At 39.4% G+C, this 24,251-nt stretch overlaps 1 protein-coding gene across 3 annotated transcripts; it reads right to left on the bottom strand.

Moving 5' to 3' along the window:
• Positions 1 to 880: 880 nt before the first annotated feature.
• Positions 881 to 22,436, bottom strand: asmt2 (acetylserotonin O-methyltransferase 2). Of its 3 annotated transcripts, none has more exons than XM_017716741.2 (9): positions 22,236 to 22,436; positions 17,357 to 17,455; positions 16,028 to 16,202; positions 13,636 to 13,765; positions 11,832 to 11,900; positions 6,871 to 6,989; positions 5,351 to 5,488; positions 4,315 to 4,437; positions 881 to 2,239 (listed from the first exon to the last, which is right to left on the bottom strand). In XM_017716741.2, exons 2-9 carry the CDS (start codon positions 17,435 to 17,437, stop codon positions 2,028 to 2,030), a joined length of 1,047 nt encoding a protein of 348 aa, XP_017572230.1. In that variant the 5' UTR covers positions 17,438 to 17,455; positions 22,236 to 22,436; the 3' UTR covers positions 881 to 2,027. The 3 variants fall into 3 exon arrangements, with proteins under 3 accessions (XP_017572230.1, XP_017572231.1, XP_037398192.1); XM_017716742.2 differs by lacking the exon at positions 22,236 to 22,436 and adding an exon at positions 18,799 to 18,871; XM_037542295.1 differs by lacking the exon at positions 881 to 2,239 and adding an exon at positions 2,961 to 3,047.
• Positions 22,437 to 24,251: the final 1,815 nt, after the last annotated feature.

Raw genomic sequence — 24,251 nt, 5'->3', positions numbered from 1 at the left:
GTCTGCATCTCAAAGTGCTGCTTAGTATAAAAGTTTGGACACACCTGACTGTATATTTTTTAAGTTTTCTTAGACACTGATCTAAAGCTTTTGTATAAAAGTTTCTGAATTATTTTTTAAGAAAAATACCTGTATCAAAATGGATGATGTAGGAATTAATTCACATATTGTTTTCGTTTAGGACTTTAGTGACATCTAGAGTTGGAACCGCAATTATTACATCATCCAAATAATTATGCGTTTCCCCTTTAAACTGAAAGAACGTCTGTCTTCATTAATGCATTTCCTTCAATCAGCCGTGTTGTGACGAGGGAGGGCGGAGTCTAAACAGCCCTGGGAGGCAGAAGGCTAGTATTTTTGACTAGACTCATTCCATATGAACTACTGCATAGTTCCAACGTTCTAATTATTATTACGAAATCCGTTAAATAGTAGGTAGTGCGTGTGTCCAAACTTTTGACTGATACTGTATGTGGTTCACCAGTGGGAAAGAGTAATAATCATGATTTCTCATGCATGGTTTCATCACTCAAACATGTTAAAATGCAGGATCCGAACACATTAGGACTGTGAGGTCATCAGAGAACTGAGAGAAACGAGCTTTGATTTATTTGTGAAGTGAAATTTGATTTAAAATGTTGTCTTTGTACTATTTTCAATTAAAATCGTGCTTAAATGATTTGCACATCATTGCATTCTGTTTTTATTTACATTTTGCACACTGTCCCAACTTTTTTGGAAATGGGGTTGTATTTTCAGATTTTCCACTATTTCCATCATCAACATCCCATATAAAGCTCAGAAGACACGTGTGGGTTCGCTGGTGGTTTTGGATATATATGTTTTGGCTATATTTGTGTTATTGTCAAGGCAACCCCTGGTTCCTATCACCACCACTGTAAAGAAATCTCAACCATTTCACTCCAAATCACTCTGAATCACTCTGTTTACATCTCACATAATTAAAAAAAAATTGGTGGAATTCCCCTTTAAGTGAAAAATCAAACCTTTCAGCTGTAACTCATGGACAAAAGCATGTCATATTTTGTCCACACTATTGTGTCAGAAACCACACAATTAAGTCTATCAGAGTATGTGAGGATTTGGGCATGTAGTTACCACCATGCTAATTGGTGGGGTATTAGCATCCAATGCTTATTAGCTACATTAGCCTCATAGTTCCTGTGCAAAACTAAAGACCAGCAAACCTGTCTTGACTGATCAACTACATTTAGGGTATCGAGAAACTGAAGTTTGATTTTTTGTCAAACTGTTGCTTTATCTGCCCACACACAGGTTAGGAGGATGGAAATGTTTTAAGGGAGATCTTGGATGGTCAGTGCTCTAACTGACCAAACTCAGAGATGAGCTAATCGGATGAATCCGATGTTTGAGCAGGAAAATCACCAAGGCGACCATAACCTTCAACACTTGGCTTTAATATTTAGATATTAAGATCCAACATTCTGAAGACCTTGATCCGAGTGTGCTTTGTGTGATCTTGGAAAACACTGAAATGTGCAGTGCTATGGCCCTTTAAAGCTGGAGTTAGACACTGTTAAAAAGTCCACATAGACCTAATACACTTTAAAATTTATTTCCACTTTAAAGTGGAAATCTACCATTTTTCTAAATATCTGCATAATTCAACCATTGAGATGTAAACAGTCATTCAATGTGAAATGGTTGATTGTAGAGACGCAGTTGTCTTTACAGTGGTGGTGATAGGAACTAGAGGTCACCATGACTACAACACAAACATGGCAATTTTATTTACTGTCTAAAACAATCAGTGAACACACACGTGTCTGCTGAGTTTATATGGAATGTTGATGATGGGAAAACAGTGGTAAATCTGAAATGTGCTCCCAAATACCTTTGTTTGCCATATTTAGTGCACTACAGAGGTTCACAAAACCCATGGCTTCTTCCTAAATAGTGCACTAGACGTCCAATACTGAGCTGCGTGGGATGCAGCCTTGGTGTATATTGTGTGCATGTGTGTGTGTGTGCACATGTGTGTGAGGTCATTTGAGGGCCAGAATGGCGTCATAGGATTTGCCCGTCCTGCACACCTGCACATCGGAGAAGCCGGCCGCAGTGAGCATGTGCGTGTACCACGAGGGGGGGTGCTCCTTCCCCTCCGTCTGAACCAGCATGTTCAGAGAAAAGATCTGAGCCATGATGGGACCTCTGTGGTTCTCAAACAGCAGAGCCTCCACTAGCAGAACACCCCCTCCTAGAGAGAGAGAGAGAGAGAGAGAGAGAGAGAGAGAGAGAGAGAGAGAGAGAGAGAGAGAGAGAGAGAGAGAGAGAGAGAGAGAGAGAGAGAGAGAGAGAGAGAGAGAGAGAGAGAGAGAGAGAGAGAGAAACAGAAAAGGGAAAGACAGTGAGAGATATAGAAAGAGTCAGCAAGAGAAAGAAAAGTGAAAGAAGCAGAAAGAGAGAGAAAAACAGAGAGTGAGAAACAGAACAGAGAGATGGAATGAGAGAGCAAGACCGAGAGAAAGAGAAAGAAAGAGTGCAACGGAGAGGGAATGAGAAAGAAAAAGTCAGAGTGAGAAAAAGACAGACGAGCGAGCAAAAGAGAGCAAGAAATAAAGAGAAAAGAGTAATGGAGAAAGAGTGACAGAGAATGAGATAAAGAAAAAGTGAGAAAATAAAGAGAAAGATCAAGTGGAAAAAAGAGAAAGAAAGAAAGAAAGAAAGAAAGAAAGAAAGAAAGAAAGAAAGAAAAAGAAAGATAAAAGCAATGAGCAAGAAAAAGGAGCGATAGTGAGAGAAAGAAAGCAAGTAAAAGAAAAAAAGAAATAGAAAGTGAGAAACGAGTGATGGAGAGGGGTGAAAGTGTAAGAAAGAAAGCAAGAAAAAGAAAGCAAGTGTGAAAAAGAGATAAAGAGAAATAGAACAAAAAAGACAGACAAAATTGATGGAGGAAAAAATAGAAAGAGGACTGTAACTGGGTTCACTGAGTTTATCTGAGCTGAGACACGGAGAGAAAATGTAAAAATGCTTTGACAGCCTGTAACTTTACACAGTAATAGTTCCTGCAGCAGAGAGAGAGAGAGAGAGAGAGAGAGAGAGAGAGAGAGAGAGAGAGAGAGAGAGAGAGAGAGAGAGAGAGAGAGAGAGAGAGAGAGAGAGGTTAGAGAGGTTAGAGAGAGAGGTTAGAGAGAGAGAGAGATTGGGGGGAGGGCGGTTAAAGGAAGGAGACTTAAAGTGATAGTATGGGAAAACATCTAATTCACACGGGTTTCCCCTCTTAACCCAAATGTACATTAACATTTACGGCATTTGGCTGACGCTCTTATCCAGAGTGACTTACAATTTGATCATTTTACACAAGTAGGTGAAGGTGTTGTTTAGGAATCTTGCCCAAGGACTCTTATTGGTACAGTGTAGGGTGCTGACCCAGGTTGGGGATTGAACCCTAGTCTACAGTCAATCAGCGGAGACTTGTTTGATGCCTGTAGTTTGTTTCTTTAGTTTTAACTCTGGAGCTACAGACTAATGTGGGTAACAGTATCTCTAACAGACTTGATCATGTTTCCAACACCGTATGACACTTATCTATAAACATGATGGGTGTGGATGGAAATTGAACATAACTCATAAAAGAAGCAAACATGTCTTGGCTGATAAATTACATGGGGAAACTGCAGAAATCTGATTATAGAAGATTTAAGAAAGCAGAAATATTAACAGTCAATGTGTTTTATGCGATATTATGTAACATTGTTATTATTATTATTATTTTTATTACTATTATTATTATTATTGGTGCTTTGCAATGCGCCACACTCTTATTACCTGACATATTTTCTTCTTTTTTTCTTATTTTTCTGTCACATTTTTGTCTGCTAATTCGTTCCTGCAGTTTTTGAGATACCAACACTATTCAAACTTCTGCCTAGCAACACCTTAGGAAGCACCTTGGATACTCTAGCAACACTCTAGCAACACTCTAGCAACACTCTAGCAACACTCTAGCAACACTCTAGCAACACTCTAGCAACAACCTGGGATACTACAACCACCTAGCAACACCTCACTAACTACACCTGGAATTCCATAGCTACCATCAGGACCCTAGCAACCTTCTAAAATACCACAGCAACTGCTTGGCACCAACTAAGCAACCGTTCTCGAAGCACTGCTTCCGTTGCACGAAGCAAATTTCTTCAGGAAATGCACTATTCTAGTTATTGTTGTTGTTATTATTATTATTATTATTATTATTATTATTATTATTATTATTATTATTATTATTATTATTATGTGGTGATGGTCACCTGTATTGATTTCTGAGCTCACCTGGCTGGCAGGCTGCATGAATTTTCTTCAGCAGCGTCAGACACTTCTCCTCCTTCCAGTCATGGATGATCCTCGCTAGGACATACAGATCAGCAGCAGGGAGGTCCTCTTCAAAAAAGTCCCCTTCGTACACACATACATTAAATCACTCCTATAAAGTCCTCAACAGCGTAAATAATAAGTAAGAGGCTGTCCATTAATAACGATGAGAAATTACACTGACCATTAACAGTACCAGTCAAATGTTTGGACCTACATGCCTGAATGGATGTTCTTCTGTTCTTTTTGTGATCAATATTTTATTAGCAAGTGAGCATATACAACCTCCTTGTTTCTACACTCAATGTCCATTTTGTCAGCTTCACTGACCATATAGAAGTACTTATACTTACAGACTGTAGTCCATCTGTTTCTCTGGATACTTTGTTACCCTGTTCTTCAACGGTCAGGACCCCCACAGGTATTGTTTGGTTGGTGGATCATTTTCAGCACTGCAGTGATACTGACATTATTGGTATTGTGTTAGTGTGTGTTTCACTGGGGCGAGTGGATCAGACACAGCAGTGCTGCTGGAGTTTTAAAACTCTTCAATGTTGCTGCTGGACTGAACCAAAAACATCCAGCCTACAGCATCTTGTGAGCACTGATGAAGAACTAGAGGATTACCAACACAAGCTGTGCAGCAGCAAATGAGCTACTGTGTCTGACTTAACATCTATAAGGTGGACCAACAAGGTAAGAGTGTCTAATAGAGTGGACAGTGAGTGGAAACACAGTGTTTGAAATTGAGAGAATGTACAGCGTGCAAACCAAGTCCAGATAGTGTGGATGTGTTTTGGTCACTGTATAACTCCATATGTGCTATTGCATAGCTTTGATGGCTTCACTGTTATACTTCACTGTCCAAAATGCTAAAAATAAGGTGAAGTACCCATGAGTAGGCGTGTCCAAACTTTTGACGCGTACGGTAACCCACACAGGAAAAGAAATAGTCTTGTCTGTCACTGTATGCGAGTCTGACCAGAACCTCACTGACCTTCATGAAAGTGGATGGTGTCGTCGCTTTGACTGAAGTGTTTCTGGGCTGTTTGGACCACTTTAGGCAGGTCCAGAACTGTAACCGTGGAAGCAGGGTAGGCTTTAGCTAACTCACGAGCCAAAGCTCCAGAACAGCCTAAGGACAGATTAGATAGGAGGACAGGGTTATTAATATCTACAAGCTGAAAAATAACAGGAGTGTCTTTTGGAGTCTCCAAATAACCAATGAATGCTCAGCTTCATATATAAAATTAAAATGGGAAAAAGAATATAATATGTCAATCCTAGAAAAGATTGGGATAATTCCTGCAGATGGATAGCTTCAACATTAAGAGAATTTAATCAGAAATGTTTGTTTAGGTTTTTTATACTCCCAAAAAAAGTCGCCAGGGACAATGCTGGAGGTGGTGTGGTACTCAAATGACTGATCATTTTCATATTTTCTGTGGTGCTTCAATAATTCTGCCTTTTTGGCAAGAGATTGAAAATTCATCTGCGTTTTCATGAGTGAATCTTTATTTTGGCAAAGTACTCCACTTAGTAGGGAAGAACAATAAATGCCTGCTTAAAATATTATGGGTAGCTATTAAAAAGACCATAAGAAGAAAGTGGAAGCAGCAGGAGCCCCCTAACAAAAAAACAATGGCTTGAAATTGTCTATGAAATTTACTCAGCAGAAAGACTTACATTTATGTTACAACTGAATATGGAATACTTTACAATATACTAGGGGAAATGGATCTTAAAACCCCATTAGGACAACATGCACAAGCACTGAAGAGGATGATATGTATGCATGTTTATGTTATGTATTACTGTGTAACCTTTGATGTTTGTAAAATGGTCCTCCTAGACAGCCTTTATTCTTTAGTTATGTTTGTTTATGCTTGTATTAATCTGTCTTTTCTCCTAGAAGTCATCCAATCATAGCTGTAAAATGAGAAAAATAAAGTAAAAAGAAATTATAGAAATTACAGTATATTACTATTTTCTTTTGAATCATGTAACCAATATGCCTTCAATATTTTCTGATGCTATACTAAAACAATAGAAGCCAAAATGCCTCATAGACATCCTTTAGAGTTTCAAAAAAACCCCACTGAGATCACAGTCTTATTTACAGCACCCCCTGGGGGAGAGGACAGGATATGCTGTAAGCAGGGGGTCAGTGCTTTGCTCAAGGGCACATCAGCAGTGCTCAGTGGTTTAGAAAACAGAGTACAGGGTCCATTTCACAGAGACTCACTGGGGATTAAACCCGCAGAGCTACAACCAAACAGCCCCAAGCACTGAGCTGTCTGCTACAAGTAATGGTAGCTCATGCATTACCAGTTATCACTGTGTGAACCTCTTGCTAGTTGGTGTACAGAAGATCCAATTATTTGTTAGCTATACAGCTTGAGTTTGATTCTGTTGAACCAACTGCTGTGAGAAAATACAGCTAATTACATATCAAACTTTAATTTAACTCAGATTAAAATGGTTTTAGACATGAACACTGTTCTAAGGGTGACATACCTCCAACATCCACTATGGACTTGAAGCAGGTCAGGTCAAAGGCTGTTACTATGTCATGGCCGTCAATGATCCATGTTGAGTTCATCAAACCCATAAACTTTAGCATCTGTTCCTCCGACCTGAAACACACACACATAGTGCACTGATGAAATCAGTCATATAAGCAAACTTTTACCATCTGTTAACCAAAACATTCTTTCTTAACAGATCCCTTCAAATTCAGGTCAATGGGCCTCATTCACCAATATCTTCCGAAGTGTTTTCTTAAATGTGTTCTTGAAAAAGGTCCCAAGAAAAAGTCTGCGTCAGATTCATGACATGTTTTTAAACCATGACATGTTCTCACCTTTTTGTGCTCTTGAATGTGTGTAGATTCTGTTGGTGAATGTCAGGAAACTATGCAAGTTGGTTTTAAGAATAATTTTTTTTTATTAAGCACAGCTAGTGAATGTGACCCATTCTATTTTTACAACTGCCTTTGGATATTCATGTTTCGTAGATAAATGGCAGCCAGAACAATCAGTTTAAAACAGCATGTTTGTTTGTACAAACCTCAATTCCAAGGTTTTTACTCCACCTTGAGGTGTATTCAAATGAAAATTAAATATGTTGCCTTTGTATTGTTTATCAACTGCACTGTTTTCTGTTAATACATGCTCACTCTGAAACTGACACCGGCAACACATTTCAAAAGGTGCAAGACTTATGAAATGTTCCAAAAACATCTTAAGCAGGTGATGCAATCATGGTTTGGTATTAATGGAGCATCCAAGAAATTATTAGCACTTTGTAGCAAGGATGGGTTGAGGCTTTGCAAAAAGAATGTAAGCAACTCAACAGTTTAATGGGTGATCTACCATTTTGGCAGGGTTCGTCAGTCTAGGCTGGTTGAAAAGACTTGAAAAACACAAAATGTTCTTATTTTACCAAAACATTGGCATAGATGACTAGCATGTGGATTTACATGACAGATCAGAGCAAAATCAGGGAAAACAGACCAGAAAGGAAGATTTACTCAGATATTTGGATGCAATTTAAACAGTTAGAACAGCGGGCCTCATTTTACCAATATCTTCCTAAGTCCTTTCTTAAATGTGTTCTTGAGAAAGACCCTAACAAAAAGTCTACATCAGATACATGACATATTCTTAAACCACAGAGTTGATTGAGTGTGTGTAGATTCTGTTCTTACCTAAGTACCCAAATAAGAAAACACCAGAATCTTCATAAAAACTGTGTAAATGGATATTAAGAAGAAATTTCTTCAAGAACAATTGGTGAATGAGGCCCAACACTGATCGCTGCTGCATACACAAATGCTAATTGAGAAACGATGCACAGCAGTAGACATATGTCAACAGTGTCCAGAAACAACACCAATTTCTCTGTGTAGAGCACAGTAAATTGTGGTCTGATGAGTCTACTTTTCAGACTGTTCATGGAAATAATGGACATCAAGCTCTCCAGGCCATCCAGGTTGTTACCAGTGTAAAGTTCAAAACCCAGCTTTATTCATGGTTTGGAGGTGTGTTAGTGGGACATTTGTACGTCTGTCAAGGCACCATTAACACAAAGATGAGCTCATTGGACAAGTTCGGCCAGATTTCGTGGATGTCTTCCCTGGCATCTTACTCGTTCTTTCAGACATTGGTTGTGAAGGACCTGCGTTAACTTCTAGAAGCAATTCTTGCCTGCTAACAAAGTTCACAAGCCGTAAAACATTCCGGTGTTCCCTGTCCGTCAGTCTTGTCTTTCCGCCACAATTCTGAACGGTATTTCCTAGTAGACTAGGATTTTTGCCACTGCTGGTCGACCAGTATGACTGTATGCTTTGATACACCTACAAATTCAGCTACTTCCTTCACACTATGGTCTTTGGCACAACCAAATGTAATCACTCCTTTTTGCCGATCATTAACATCTGCATTGTGACCCATTTTACACACATCAAAAGAAACATTCACTGCATTGTACCACCTCTTCTCAATCGATTAATTCAGTTGCACACCCCGCAGGTATTTATAGCTCGATCATTCTCATGCAACGCCATCTATAGGGGCCTGAAGTTACTACTACCTTAAACATGCAAGGTGACTAATTTTTGACCGGGGATATACACACACATCTTTTTCATGGCTATACATGCATAGTATAGATATTTCAACATGACAAAACCATGCCATGTTCTGCATGTTATAGCATGGCTGCATAATCAGTGTCCGTACCAGACCGATCTGCCTGCAGTAGAGGCCTGCCTGACATGGTATAATGCAAAAAAATTGTTGTACAGGCAGACTTGTTTAACAGAATAATGTTGAAAAATTTTGCTTTCAAAACTGAGTCAACTGATGTCTTCAGTCCCCAGTGCTAAACACATTGCGCATATATCCATTAAATAAATACATCTAAATACAGTTAGTGAAACCTCAAATATGGTTTTGTATCATTTTCAATATAATACACATCAAACAGAAATGACTATTCATTTCTGTTCTTAATAGCAGTTTACTTCCCCAACTTTTCTGGAATTCATGCTGTGCATTTACAGCATTTATTCACACACTGAGGGAGTGGAGATGGGTGAGCACCGTGACCTCGAAGTTTCTGTCTCATTGCACACATGCACAAGCAAAGGAACACACTCACCCTCTTAAAATAACACACACATACACACACACCCACACACACAAATGATGGTGGTCTGTCACTGAGACTCAAATCCAAACTCCAAATTTCCTCAGCATAAACTCTGTGACCCAGAAAGTGTCACTAGCAATCACATCACCACAGTTACAAGGAAAAAAAAAAAAACTAAAAAAAATAACAGTCTGCCTGATTGATCACTCTACCACTTGCTGGATCAGGGGGCTTTGCAGAGCAAATGAGGAAAAGTCCCCTCCAACTGAAACGGTTTCATTAAAACAGTGGGCTTTCCCAAACACGACCAAACACAAAGAACACTGTTTAACGTGACGGCTCAAAAATCAAACTGAACTGTCACATTAGCTAGTGTAGCTGATCAGGCAAGACATGTCTGGTGTCTGAAGTTTGCTTCTTTAGTTGTAGCTCTATATATAGCTAATGGAAGCATATACTCCACCAATTAGCAAGCTGTCCAAATCATCATAAAACATTGAGTTGTTATGCCCTATTATCTACACAGTACTGGACAAAGTGAGAAGCCCACAGTGATGATTTAATTTCTACTCAAAAGTCATTAAGTATAAGTTGTTCATTTTTAAGAGATATTTCTAAAGAGATAAGATACTAGAGATGGGATGTTTTATTTAATTAAGCTTTTGCACAGCCGAGAGACTAAAAAATGTAGGCCTAGCTTCTCACAGATGCAGTAAAAACTGCAGAACATTCCAGAACATTCTAGATGTTTCATAGCTGTGTAATCTAACTTAAAGTATTATTATATAAATGCAGTCACCAGGGTGATCCCATTACAGCTCACTCAGGGCATGTCTGGTCAAAACATTAAGATAAGACTTAAGTTTAACTCCTACACCCATGCAAAATCTCAAAGCTGTGTTTTAGTTATGAATTCTTAAAGTTTACCTTGTTAGGCTCCAAATCACACTCTTAAATATTGAGTTTAACTGCACACAAAATGACTGAGCTGAGCTGAAATATGAGCTGGGTGCAAATTTACTAAAACTACAGATAATATTTTTCTTTAAATTCACTTGTTTTGTTTTAATACATTCCCACAACAGTTTATTTTATGTCGAATGGGAATCTTTTTCAGATCTCAAAATTATTGTCATTTTTTTTTGGTGCAGTATTCCTACATTTCTAACAAATGCATGAATTATTCATTTATGTATGCAAGATATAAAGCTGCAACATGAGTAAAAAAAAACTATTTTATAGTCATTTTTGACCTACAGTACTGCAAAAATGTCCTTTCATTTATTTAATTTCCAGTCAAAACAGCCATTCAGTACAAGTTATACATTAGATACCAAAACTGCCCCCATTAGATAAACAGCACTTAAAGCTTTCATATTTGAGACAGAGGAGAAAATCAAGCTGCTTCAGATCTGAAAACATCCACAGGTGTTTCTGTCCATCCTTCCACTGTGAGAAGACGACTCAGCACTGTGCATCTGAAAGGATGTGTAGCTGTCAAGAAGAACCTCACTGAGAAAAGGAGATGGACACATCAAATAAAGAAGCTAAATAATGTACTGACCACCCCAGAGTTCAAAACTCAACATCACTGAATGTGTTTGATTACTTCAGAAAATGATCAACCAGCTTCTAAGACTGAACTTTGGAGGTGTGTCTGCAGATTCTTTGAGGAACTGAAAGTGAGTCTACTGAAGAGAATGGAGGGTGGAATAAAGTTAAAGTGTGACTCAAACAGCTGATATTAGATTTAGCTGTTCTGTATAATTTCATATTAAATATGTTTTCTGCTTTTCTCCAGACTTTGACTCAAAATTAAAGAACTCCAGACTTTTGCACACTACTGTAAACAAGGACAAAAGTATGCTGCATAGCTTAAAAGCAGTAGCAGCAGTCATACTAAAGCCTGGACTATGGAAGCAGAGACTGTAGATATAATAAGAATGAAAGCTTAGTCAACAGGTCTGCACTGTATCCTTGTAGCTGCAGGAGAAAACTTCAAACAGTAAACGCGTTTTTGGCTGATCATCTACATTTGGTATGAAGAGGGGAAAACAGTGCACTTGTCTAAACAATTTGCTAATTGCTTTAAACACTGCAGTGCTTTTAGGAAAGTGAACCAGATTCAGCTTTTAGCAAAGCACTTCTTAAAGCAACCATTATCAGTCATTTGTGGTGGGAGTATCATTGTAGAAACGACGTGGTCAGTTAAGCATTGGGTGAAATTGAATGTGTGGACATCAAACGGCACGAAAAGGACAAAAAAGGCCTCCTCAAGACTCAATAAAAACATGGCATGTCAGGCTGGTGGAGTATAAACTCACCTGTATATGGCTGAGAAGATATCTTCTGATGAGAGACCAAAGGTTTTTTCATTTTGGTTCTTTCCTTCCCTGAAAGTTCAGAATCACAGCCTGGATTATAATATTTACATTTATGGCATTTGGCTGATGCTCTTATCCAGAATGACTTACAATTTGATTGTTTTACACAGGTAGGCAAAGGTGGTGTTAGGAGTCTTGCCCAAAGGCCCCTTATTATTATAGTGTAGGGTGCTTACCCAGGCGGGGGACTGAACCCCAGTCTACAGCGTAGACTGCAAAGGTGTTAACCACTACACTATCCCCACCACATTGGGTACAAAAGATATTTGTAATATCTTACAAATAACATGAATCTCATTCATGAGTCCGCTAAGTGATGTATTCAGCTTGTCTGTTCACTTGGACCTTTGATCTCTGCACAAACTACTTCGCATTTGACTGCAGGTAATATAGTCAGCAACAGTGACTCTATATACATAATGTATAAAAGGTAATCAAAGATGGCTGAATCTGCAGAGATTAATCTGAATCCTGATCTTGCAATACATAAACCACATATTCCTCCAGAAATAGATTAACTATAATAAACAAGCTATCTAGTAAAACACATTAAAGCTATACTCTGTACATTTTGGGGATTTGGACCTCTCTGGTGGAAATCTGTAACTGTGTGCAATGTGCAGAACTCATAAGCTGTGCTTTGGACCCCTTCATGCACAGATGAATCTGATCATTCTGGACAAAAAAATCGTACAAATTTAGTCAACGCGAATTGGAAATCACAGCACAGTCACCTTCTGTATCGTGATGCATTTCTTAGTGAAAAAGAGCATCAGGGAGAATCTCTGTAAAACGTGAGACCGATCCCAGTGATGCCACAGCCATCTGTAAGTCCAAGATAGCACAACTGACTCTCTCCTCTATGTGGGAAAGATGATCCTCCCCCTACTGGACATGAATCTTGACTATATGCATGGCTGAGGGATGGGCAATATGGCTGTATTTCTTATCATTTTAACATGACATGCATTTCTAGGTAGATGAAGACTGATCAACTATATGAAAAAATGAAATAGATTTAGGCTAATTATAAAGAGCTTGTGAACAACATCAACAATCACCACTGTTTATTAACTGCAGAAACTGCATAGTAGTAATTAGCTAACTGGATACCTGAACCTCAGTATATGTTCAGCCAACTATTTCAAATAAAGTCATGTTTTTTTGGTGGTTTGTCAGAAATGTCTATTGTGTTAAATGCCCTTTTACACAAAAAATAATTTTTTTGTTAAATGTTAAATCTAACTGACAAGTCTAATATTTCTTATTTTGAGACTGCTGTAAGCTTATTATGAGATTATTTACCTTATTTCTAGATATTTGTAGTTGTTTTAAGTGTTTCTAGTAAGTCAAATTATTGGTATTTGTAGGTTTATATTGGTAGGTTTCAGGAACAATTCTTGCAACAGCAACAGCAAAGTTATCTGCCAAAATAATGAGACAATTTGAAAGACGAAAATCACTTAAAACAAGTGAAAATGTCTAGAAATAAGTTAAACAACCCTATAAGAAGCATGCAACAATCTTAGATATATCAATTAGATTTAAGATATCACTTGCTATGATTATATTTTTGCAATCTGCCTTTAAGCTAAAGCTGAGAGCTTGAGTAATGTATCAAATTTTCCAATATTCTGGAGAAGATTTAAGATAACTACTATTATTATGGTTGGCCATTTTTGTAAGCAACATGAAAGTTGAGAAAGTCCAGGTCAAAAAGGCACTGTCAGCCACTATGCCTCACCTGACTGCGTCCACCATGTTGTTCCAGAGAGGGTAGATGGTCTGAGACTGGTAGATGATCATGTCATGGAGAGATTTAGGGCTAGACTTGGCCAGATACAGATTAGCAACGTCAGTGCTGCTGTAATAGGCTGGGAGAAAGAGGAGACATAACTCAATAGTTTACAAACTGTTTTAGGTTTAGTTCAGTCTGAATACAGGTTTTCAGATTTACTTCAATGAAGTATATCTAGACTACGCTCAAGAAATGTTTTCCTTTGCATAAATTATTCAGGATTCACGCTTGAATTATTAAAGAAGACTAATAGGGAGAGAAAGAGACTGATCTAAAATTAAACCATGATCTCATAGAAGCTCCTGATGAGAAACGACTGCCCATGCAGCAATGAAGTGAAGTGAAGGGTTTTGCCAGATTTTCAGCAGAGAGAAGTTTAAAATCTATTCTCTAGTCCACAGCTTGGCCCATTACACAACACTATATGAGAATAATTTGTATAGAAGCTAAATTCAACTCAAGTTGCTTTTTCAGCCACAGCATTTTAATACGTTCCCTTTAATACGTTCATCAAGAAGTGTGTTTGTTCATACATCACAGAACAATTTGAGTTGAGTTGCAGGAAATGAAGTTCCAGTTCTAGTAGTCTATTGTTAGCTCCACCTACAGTAGACTCACCTGTCCCGAGTGTTAGCTCCACCTACAGTAGACTCCCCTGTCCCGAGTGTTAGCTCCACCTACAGTAGATTCACCTGTCCCGAGTGTTAGTTCCACCTACAGTAAACTCACCTGTCTCGAGTGACAGCTTCAAATACAGTAGATTCACCTGTCCTGAGTGTCATCTCCACCCACAGTAGACTCACCTGTCCCGAGTGTTAGTTCCACCTACAGTAAACTCACCTGTCTTGAGTGACAGCTTCAAATACAGTAGATTCACCTGTCCTGAGTGTCATCTCCACCTACAGTAGACTCACCTGTCCCGAGTGTTAGCTCCACCTACAGTAGATTCACCTGTCCCGAGTGTTAGTTCCACCTACAGTAAACTCACCTGTCTCGAGTGATAGCTTCAAATACAGTAGATTCACCTGTCCTGAGTGTCATCTCCACCTACAGTAGACTCACCTGTCCCGAGTGTTAGTTCCACCTACAGTAAACTCACCTGTCTTGAGTGACAGCTTCAAATACAGTAGATTCACCTGTCCTGAGTGTCATCTCCACCTACAGTAGACTCACCTGTCCCGAGTGTTAGTTCCACCTACAGTAAACTCACCTGTCTTGAGTGACAGCTTCAAATACAGTAGATTCACCTGTCCTGAGTGTCATCTCCACCTACAGTAGACTCACCTGTCCCGAGTGTTAGCTCCACCTACAGTAGATTCACCTGTCCCGAGTGTTAGTTCCACCTACAGTAAACTCACCTGTCTCGAGTGATAGCTTCAAATACAGTAGATTCACCTGTCCTGAGTGTCATCTCCACCTACAGTAGACTCCCCTGTCCTGAGTGTTAGCTCCACCTACAGTAGACTCACCTGTCCCAAGTGTTAACTCCACCTACAGTAGACTCACCTGTCCCGAGTGATTGCTCCACCTACAGTAGATTCACCTGTCCTGAGTGTCATCTCCACCTACAGTAGACTCCCCTGTCCTGAGTGTTAGCTCCACCTACAGTAGACTCACCTGTCCCAAGTGTTAACTCCACCTACAGTAGACTCACCTGTCCCGAGTGATTGCTCCACCTACAGTAGATCCACCTGTCCTGAGTGTCATCTCCACCTACAGTAGACTCACCTGTTCCAAGTGTTAGCTCCACCTACAGTAGACTCACCTGTCCCAAGTGTTAACTCCACCTACAGTAGACTCACCTGTCCCGAGTGATTGCTCCACCTACAGTAGATTCACCTGTCCTGAGTGTCATCTCCACCTACAGTAGACTCCCCTGTCCTGAGTGTTAGCTCCACCTACAGTAGACTCACCTGTCCCAAGTGTTAACTCCACCTACAGTAGACTCACCTGTCCCGAGTGATTGCTCCACCTACAGTAGATCCACCTGTCCTGAGTGTCATCTCCACCTACAGTAGACTCACCTGTTCCAAGTGTTAGCTCCACCTACAATAGACTCACCCATGCTCCATCTACAATAAACCTGTATCTTTCCTAAGCTCCACTCACAATAAACTCACCTGCATCTTGCCTAAGCTCCATCTACAGTAAGTCACCTGTTCTAAGTTTTTGCTCCACCCCAGTAAACTCAATTGTGTCTTACCTAAACTCCTCGCAGTAAACTCGCCTGCATCTTTCCTAAGCTTTACCCACAATAAATTCCTTCGTCCAGAGCATTAGCTCCACCTACGGTAATCTCACCTGTTCTCTGTATAAACTCCTCCCACAGTAAACTTACCTGTGCCTTTTGTAAGCTCCACCTCCAAAATCTCAATGCCCACCAGCACATCCAGCAGTCGCTCCATGCCATCCTCACTGGTGCCAAGCTCCTGTGACACCTCAGCTGCACTGAGGGGCTTCTGGGAGTGAAGGAGCAGGTCGAACACTCCCAGCTCACACGCTGAAAAAATTACCTGAGGAGGACGAAGAGGAGGAGAAAGGAAGGAGGGACAAAATTAATTATGCTAATTTAAAACAATATAAAACATGTCAATGTTATGTAACAAAGTTCAGGTAAAGTGTTATCGAATCTGGCAACAGAGCTTAAGAACAGAGCAGCCTGCGTGCCGCCTCACAGCGTGCTCTCGGATTGCCGTGCTAGTTCGTGACTGGCATGAACCCAAATGACTCATGATGGGTGAGACACAGCTAGACGGAGGAACGTCACTCCACCAACACAACACCACACATACACCTACTGACCTCTAACAGCACAGTCAGGAAGGTACTGTGGACACAAAGATTTTGACATTCAAATATACAAAGAAGAAAAAAAATTTGAATGCAGAAAACGTCCATTCGAATGTTTAAAGCATCTGCTGCGACACCTTGTAAGTTCCAGGCCAATTAGTTAAAACGAACAAAAATCATAAAACAAACAACAATAAGACACATTTCAGCTGCAGTTAGAACTGCATGGGGTTTTAGGGATTTTAGGCTTGCTTTACACTGTAAAACTTTCATGCAACTTCTTTGTATGAATCTTATTTATGGAACAAATTTTGGAACAAGTTAAACTGCTGTCTGTGCCATCATGTATTCTTTGTTGTTCGTCTGCTGTTCTTGTGATTTAATTGATTTACTGAGATTCATTTTTTCAGCTCTTAATGCCTCCTAATTTTACACAGAGCTGAGATTCAGTTGGATGAAACTTATAACAGATAAATACACTGAGATGAGCGGAGATGGATCATCAGGAACTTTAAAGTTGGTTCTTCAAGGGTTAGTAGTTGGTTAATAAATATTTCTAAATAGACCCCAGAACACTCCAAGAGCCCATTGCATGATCCAAGGGTTCTTTGCATCATGAAAGGCTTCTTTAGATTGATGGAGAATGTGTTGTATAACTTTTGGAAAATGGGTCCACATAGGGCTAAAAAGGGTTCGTCTATTGTTACAAGCTTGACAGCGTAATAATAGTGGAACCCTTTTTGGTGCTATGTAGAACCCTTTTCAAAAGGTTCTATAAAGAACCATCTACAGCACATTCTCCATAAGTCTGAAAAACCAGATTGAAGAACAATCCCAACAACAGAGCAGACAGTGTTTATATGGTGAAATGTCTGACCTTGGACACTCTGAAGCCATTAAAGTACTCGAGCAGTTTGAAAGGATAGTCCAGTTCACTCTGAGAGAGATGTTCGGCCATGGCGGGAAATCCGTTCGGCTGGAATACACAAGAAAACGATTTATTATTGATTTTTTCTTAAATATGACTCTTGACTACAGATTTATCTGTTTACAGTATGACTGAACTCAGCTGAAGTATCAACACTAAGAATAACAGTTTGATGATAAACTCCCACAAAGAGTCCTTTAATGGAGGGTGCACTATTCAAGCAATAGAACAGGAGATGGACTGCGTTATTGCAAAATAACATCCAAATTGGCTGTCAGTCAAATGTAATCTTAAAAGTGTCCATTTTCTGTTTATACGCAAAGCAAGAAGTAAAAACACTCAAATGGCGTGAGCATCTCCTACAGCTGTCAAACCCGTTGCTTAGCAACGGCTTGCATGGTCGGAACTAACTGTTGTATAATATGCCAGATTGTGCAATATTTCATCTTTCAAATTTAGACATTCCATCGTATTCGATTTATTTATGAGTCAGTATTCCTACATACACTGATCAGGCATATTATGACCACCTCCTTGTTTCTATGCTTAATGCCCATTTTATCAGCTCCACTTACTATATAGGTGGACTTTGTAGTTCTACAGTTACAGAATGTAGACCATCAGTTTCTCTGGATACTTTGTTAGCCCCCTTTTATGCTGTTTTTCACTGATATGTATGTTGTGCTCGTATGAGGTGATCAGACACAGCAGTGCCGCTGGAGTTTTTAAACACTGTGTCCACTCACTGTCCACTCTATTAGACACTCCTACCTTGTAAGTCCACCTTGTAGCTGTAAAGTCAGAGATGATAGCTCATCTGCTGCTGCACAGTTTGTGTTTGTCATCCTCTAGTCCTTCATCAGTGGCCATAGGACGCTGTTGGTTGGATATTTTTGGTTGGTGGTCTATTCTCAGTCCAGCAGTGACACTGAGGTGTTTAAAAACTCCAGCAGCACTGCCAGGACAACTAACACCACCACCATATCATTGTCCTAACCACTGAAGAACAGGGTAAAAGGGGGCTAACAAAGTATGCAGTGACACAGATGGACTACAGTCTGTAATTGTAGAACTACAAAGTGCTCCTATACAGTAAGTGGAGCTGATAAAATGGACAATGAGCATAGAAACAAGGAGTTGGTCATAATGTTAAGCCTGATCAGTGTATCTGTGAATTACTGATCACTAATTTCTTCATGCAGATTCTGAAGCTACTTTGTGCAGCGATGTTGAACTCATAATCAATTTATAGGTCTTTTTACCTCACATTTTGTAATCTAAAAGAAATTTTGAAAATCCAGTAAATATTAAGTTTTACCATTTTAAATTTTGTGCTTATATATATATATATATATATATAAATAAAGACATATCTTTTTTAGGAGACTCACTTTCAGTTCCTCAAAGAATCTGCTCACAGACCTCCAAAGAAGCTGGTTGATTGTTTTCTGAAGTAATCAAACCCATTGAGTGATGTTGAGGTCTGGACTCTGGGGTAGTCACTGCATTGTTCAGCTTCTTGTTTGAAGTGTCCGTCTCCTTTTCTCATTGAGGTTCTTCTTGAAAAGCTACACATCCTTTCAGACCCACAGCACTGTGTCTTACAGATGAAGGATGGACAAAAACACCTGTGGATGTTTTCAGATCTGACGCAGCTTGATTTTCTTCTCCCTCTCAAAGATGAAAGCTTTAAGTGCTGTTTAACTGATGGGGGCAGTTTTGGTATCTAGCAGGTCTACCAGGTGGTTGTCAGGAGTGACAGTTTTTCTTTTGTTTTTTTTTTTTTTTTTAAACTCCAGTTTTGGTAGCTCCTGTTTTTTCACCTTGACTGTCTCCTTCTTTATGCAAGTGGATTATCTTAAATCTAATCTCCTCAGAAAGACCTAATGAAATATGAATGACCTGTACTAAATGGCAGTTTTTACTGGAAATTAAATAAATGAAGGGTCTCTGAGTTTTGTACAGTACTGTAGGTCGAAAATGGCTATAAAATGAAAAAACAAAACTCAGTGCAGCTTAATTTACTGTATGCAGAAATAAAAAAATATAAAATCTTACAAATGTAGGAATATTACACAAAAGCACAATTTTGTGAAAGTAATTTTGAAATTTGACAGAAGGTTTCCATGACAATGTTGAAATATTGCACATATCTGACATAAAAACTTTCTAATAAATTTAACTGTTAATTTTTTATTTAAAGTGGATTTGAAGTGAAATATTTTTAGTTTTATTTTAGTGTATTTGCATCCAGCTAATATTTCAGCCCAGTCATTCTGTATGCAGTTACACTCAATATGCATGTGATTTGGAGCCTGACTAGGCAAACCTTAAAAATTCTTAACTAAAACACTGACTGGAGCTTTTGCATGGATACAGGAGTTTTGAAGCTTTTGCTTGATATTTTGACTGGACAGGTCCTGAGTGAACTTTTATGATCATTTTAGTTAGATTACACAGCTATAAAGCATGTAGAATGTTCTGGAACACAGTTTTTACTGCATCAGTGAGAAATGAGGCCTACACTTTTTTATTTTTTATTTTATTTTAGTATTTTATTTGCTACAGTCCCAGCTTTGCGGCAGCACATCATTTTACATCATCATCAGATTAGCAGTACTGAAAAACTGAAAAATCTTTAGTTAAGCCTAAATTAATGTCAAAATGCTACACTAACGTTTTTTTTTAATAATTATTAACAAAAAAAAAAGTTAGGTACAACAATTGCACAGCACAGTATTCATTAATTCAATTACAGAATTGGGAAATCTTTTCTTAAGTGCAGCTATTCTACAGCACTGCTTGTGTACTCTAAACTGAAGATTCTGACTCCATTGTTTACAAACAACAAAATAAAAAAAACCCAAATCAAGACAAACAATATATTGACAATTAATTCTCATATTTATCTATCTAAGAATTTATAATTTGACCATGCAAAACATTATTACAAATGTTCAGTGTTCAGTAAAGACAGAGCTATTTATATTGAGGTCCTTTATTTTAGCTTTAAATTCTCTGTGTTCCAACAGTGAGTTACATAAGGCCATTTGGGAAAGCTGGACATCAGTCTGCACACAGGACAAACCCTGTTACATAACCAATGAATTATTAATGGGAAAATTATTATTTTATACAAAAACAACAGTTTTCATAGCATCTAGTAGCATTCAGTCAGGTCCATAAGTATTTAGACAGCTTTGCCTCTGTGCACCACAATGGCTTCGAAATGAAGCATTCAAGGTGTGACTGAAGCGCAGACATCCAGGAGGTTTAACAAAAAATATTGCATTACCCATTTAGAAATTACAGCCATTTTTAACACTCCATTTTCTCGGTCTCAAAAGTAATTGGACAAAATAACAATTATAAATAGAAAGATTATGTTTAATACTTGGATGCAAATCCTATGCAATCAGTATCTGCTTGAAGTCTGGAATCTGTAAACATCACCAAATGCTGTGTTTCCTCCCCTGATATACCTTTACTGTAGACCAGTAGCTGCTCGTTTGGGGGTCTTTCTGCCTTCAGTTTTGCCTTTGGTGAGTGAAAAGCATGCCTGACTGGGTTGAGGTCAGGTGACTGACCAGTGCCATTTAGGAAAATTTCACTTCTTGGGTTCCATTTGCAGTTTGTTTTGAGTCATTATTATTCTGTACTGTGAAACACCGTCCAATCAGTTTTGCAGCATTTGACTGAATCTAGGCAGAAAGTAGAGCTCTAAACACCAGAATTCATCCTGCTACTTCTATCAGCAGCCACATCATCAATAAACACCAGTGACCCAGTTCCACTGGCAGCCATACATGCCTAAGCCGTAACACTACCTCCACCATGTTTCACAGAAGATGTGGTATGCTTTGGATCATGAGCTCTTCCTTTCCTTCTCCACACTCTTCTCTTTCTATCATTCTGGTTAGTTAATCTTGGTCCAGGACTGGGCAGGCCTTTTAGATGTTTTCTGGCAAAGTCCAATCTTTCCTTTCTGTTATTGAGTGTTACCAGTCGTCCGCAGAGGTAAACTGTGTGTATTTACATTCATGAAGGCGTCTTGTTTGCAGACTTTGACAATGATACACCAAACTCCTCTGGCCTGCCCTTGACTTGAGTAGATGTTGTGAAGAGCTCTTTCTTCACCAGAGGATCCTGCCATTGTTCACTTCAGCTGTCTTCCATGATCTTCCAGTCTGCTGAGCTCACCCACCAGTGCATTCCTTCTGTTTCAGAAGGTATCAAAGTGTTGATTTATAAACTAATGATGGCCCCTTCACTTACATCAAAACTTCTTTGGTTCCACATGTTGAGATTGCCCATGAACGACTACCGAATTAAACATTTGGGATCTACCCCAGAACCTCTGAACCTTTGAATTAAAGCTGAAAGTCTACAATCTTGACTGCTTCATTTCAGATCCATTGTGGTGCTGTACAGAGGCAAAACGACAAAAAAAATGTGTCACTGTCTAAATACTTATGGCCCTGACTGTATAAGCTCCCTTATTACCTTGCAGAACATGCTCCAGGTTGCACTGCCTATCGCTTTTATTACTAGACTGAACTGTTCCTGATGTTATTATCTGCTAGCGTATTAAAGTCATGCAGCTGTTGTGAAGTGATGCCATCTGTCATCAGATCAAAACATCACACACCGTTTCCCCATAAAACTGATCAAACTCAAAGCAACGCTCTCTCCACAGTCAATCTCCATATACGTTGCGCATGCGGTCGATTAGGATTTGAGGAAGGACTTACTGAATAACTCTGGATTCCGAATTCCTGTCCAACACAGAGGAATTCGGTCTGCTGCCATTATTTTCAGCGGCACTTACCAAAACACAAAAGACTGAGCGCTGCTGCTGTTCTCCCGGCTTCTCCACTACACACTGCGAAGATTAACTCCAAGAAATTACAGTTTTAGACCCATAAGCAGGAAAAAATATCTCCGTCCAGAGCACTTATAATACACGAAATGGATTCAAAGCTGCTCGTAGCTCTGTTCGTCCTCGTCTGCTGCGAGCTGCCAAAGCGCCTCGGTCTGAAGTTGAACTTGCAGTTTTGTAATGTCACCGCCAGATGGCGCTCGAACACAAAGACACTCCCCCCCTCCGCCACATGCCCACACCCCCACACCCGTTTGTTTCGGTGTAGGGACAAAAGTTGTGGCTGTTAAAAGTTGCACCCGTGATTCTCTCGCGAGATCTTGCGTGAAACTGTCAGCTTCAGGAAGTTGATGACGCACAAAGTCGGTTGCTTTGTTGCTGTGGTTACGAGTTCGACGCTGAATAAAAAAAAATATATATATGTATATATACAGTGGGTTGCAAAAGTATTCATACCCCTTGAACTTTTCCATATTTTGTCACATTACAACCACAAACATAAATATATTTCACTGGAATTTAATGTGAAAGACCAACACAAAGTGGTATACAATTGTGAAGTGGAAAGAACATTATACATCAATCAAAACATTTTTTACAAATAAAAAACTAATAAGTGCGACGTGCAAAAGTATTCAGCCCCCTTTTCCCTGAGTGCAACCAATTGCATTCAGAAGTTGCCTGATGACTCAAAAGGGTCCACCTGTGTGTAATCTAATCTCAGTACAAATACAGCTGCTCCGTGACGGCCTCAGATGTTGGTTAAGAGAATATTGGGGAGCAAACAGCATCATGAAGTCCAAAGAACACACCAGACAGGTTAGGAATATGGTTTTGGAGAAGTTTAAAGCAGGCTTAGGTTATAAAAAGATTTCCCAAGCTTTGAACATCTCACGGAGCACTGTTCAATCCATCATCCGGAAATGGAAAGAGTATGGCACCACAGTAAACCTGCCAAGACAAGGCCGTCCACCTAAACTTACAGGCCGAACAAGGAGATCACTGATCAGAGAGGCAGCCAAGAGGCCCATGGTGACTCTGGATGAAATGCAGAGAGCCACAGCTCAGGTGGGGGAAACTGTCCACAGGACAACAATTAGTCGTGCACTACACAAATGTGGTCTTTATGGAAGAGTGGCAAGGAGAAAGCCATTGTTAAAAGAAAACCATAAGAAGTCCCGTTTGCAGTTTGCCAGAAGCCATGTTGAGGACACAGCAAACATGTGGAAGAAGGTGCTTTGGTCAGACGAGACCAAAATAGAACTTTTTGGCCACAATGCAAAACGCTATGCGTGGCAGAGAAATAACACTGCACATCACTCTGAAAACACCATCCCCACTGTCAAATATGGTGGTGGCAGCATCATGCTCTGGGGGTGCTTCTCTTCAGCAGGGACCGGGAAGTTTGTCAAAGTTGATGGGAAGATGGATGGAGCCAAATACAGGGCAATCTTGGAAGAAAACCTGTTGGAGTCAGCAAAAGATTTGAGACTGGGGCAGAGGTTCACCTTCCAGCAGGACAACGACCCTAAACATAAATCCAGAGCAACAATGGAGTGGTTTAAAAAAAAGAATATTCATGTGTTAGAATGGCCCAGTCAGAGTCCAGACCTAAACCCAATTGAGAATTTGTGGCAAGATCTCAAAACTGCTGTTCACAAACGCTCTCCATCCAATCTGACTGAGCTTGAGCTGTTTTGCAAGGAGGAATGGGCAAGAATTTCAGTCACTAGATGTGCAAAGCTGGTGGAGACATACCCTAAAAGACTTGCAGCTGTAATTGCAGCAAAAGGTGGCTCCACAAAGTATTGACTCAGGGGGGCTGAATACTTTTGCACGTCGCACTTATTAGTTTTTTATTTGTAAAAAATGTTTTGATTCATGTATAATTTTCTTTCCACTTCACAATTGTATACCACTTTGTGTTGGTCTTTCACGTTAAATTCCAGTGAAATATATTTGTTT

Source organism: Pygocentrus nattereri, chromosome 10 (assembly GCF_015220715.1).
Source record: "Pygocentrus nattereri isolate fPygNat1 chromosome 10, fPygNat1.pri, whole genome shotgun sequence".
Lineage (NCBI taxonomy): Eukaryota > Metazoa > Chordata > Actinopteri > Characiformes > Serrasalmidae > Pygocentrus > Pygocentrus nattereri.
Note: the sequence above shows the minus strand (reverse complement) of the source record. Positions and strands in the feature narration are given on the sequence as shown.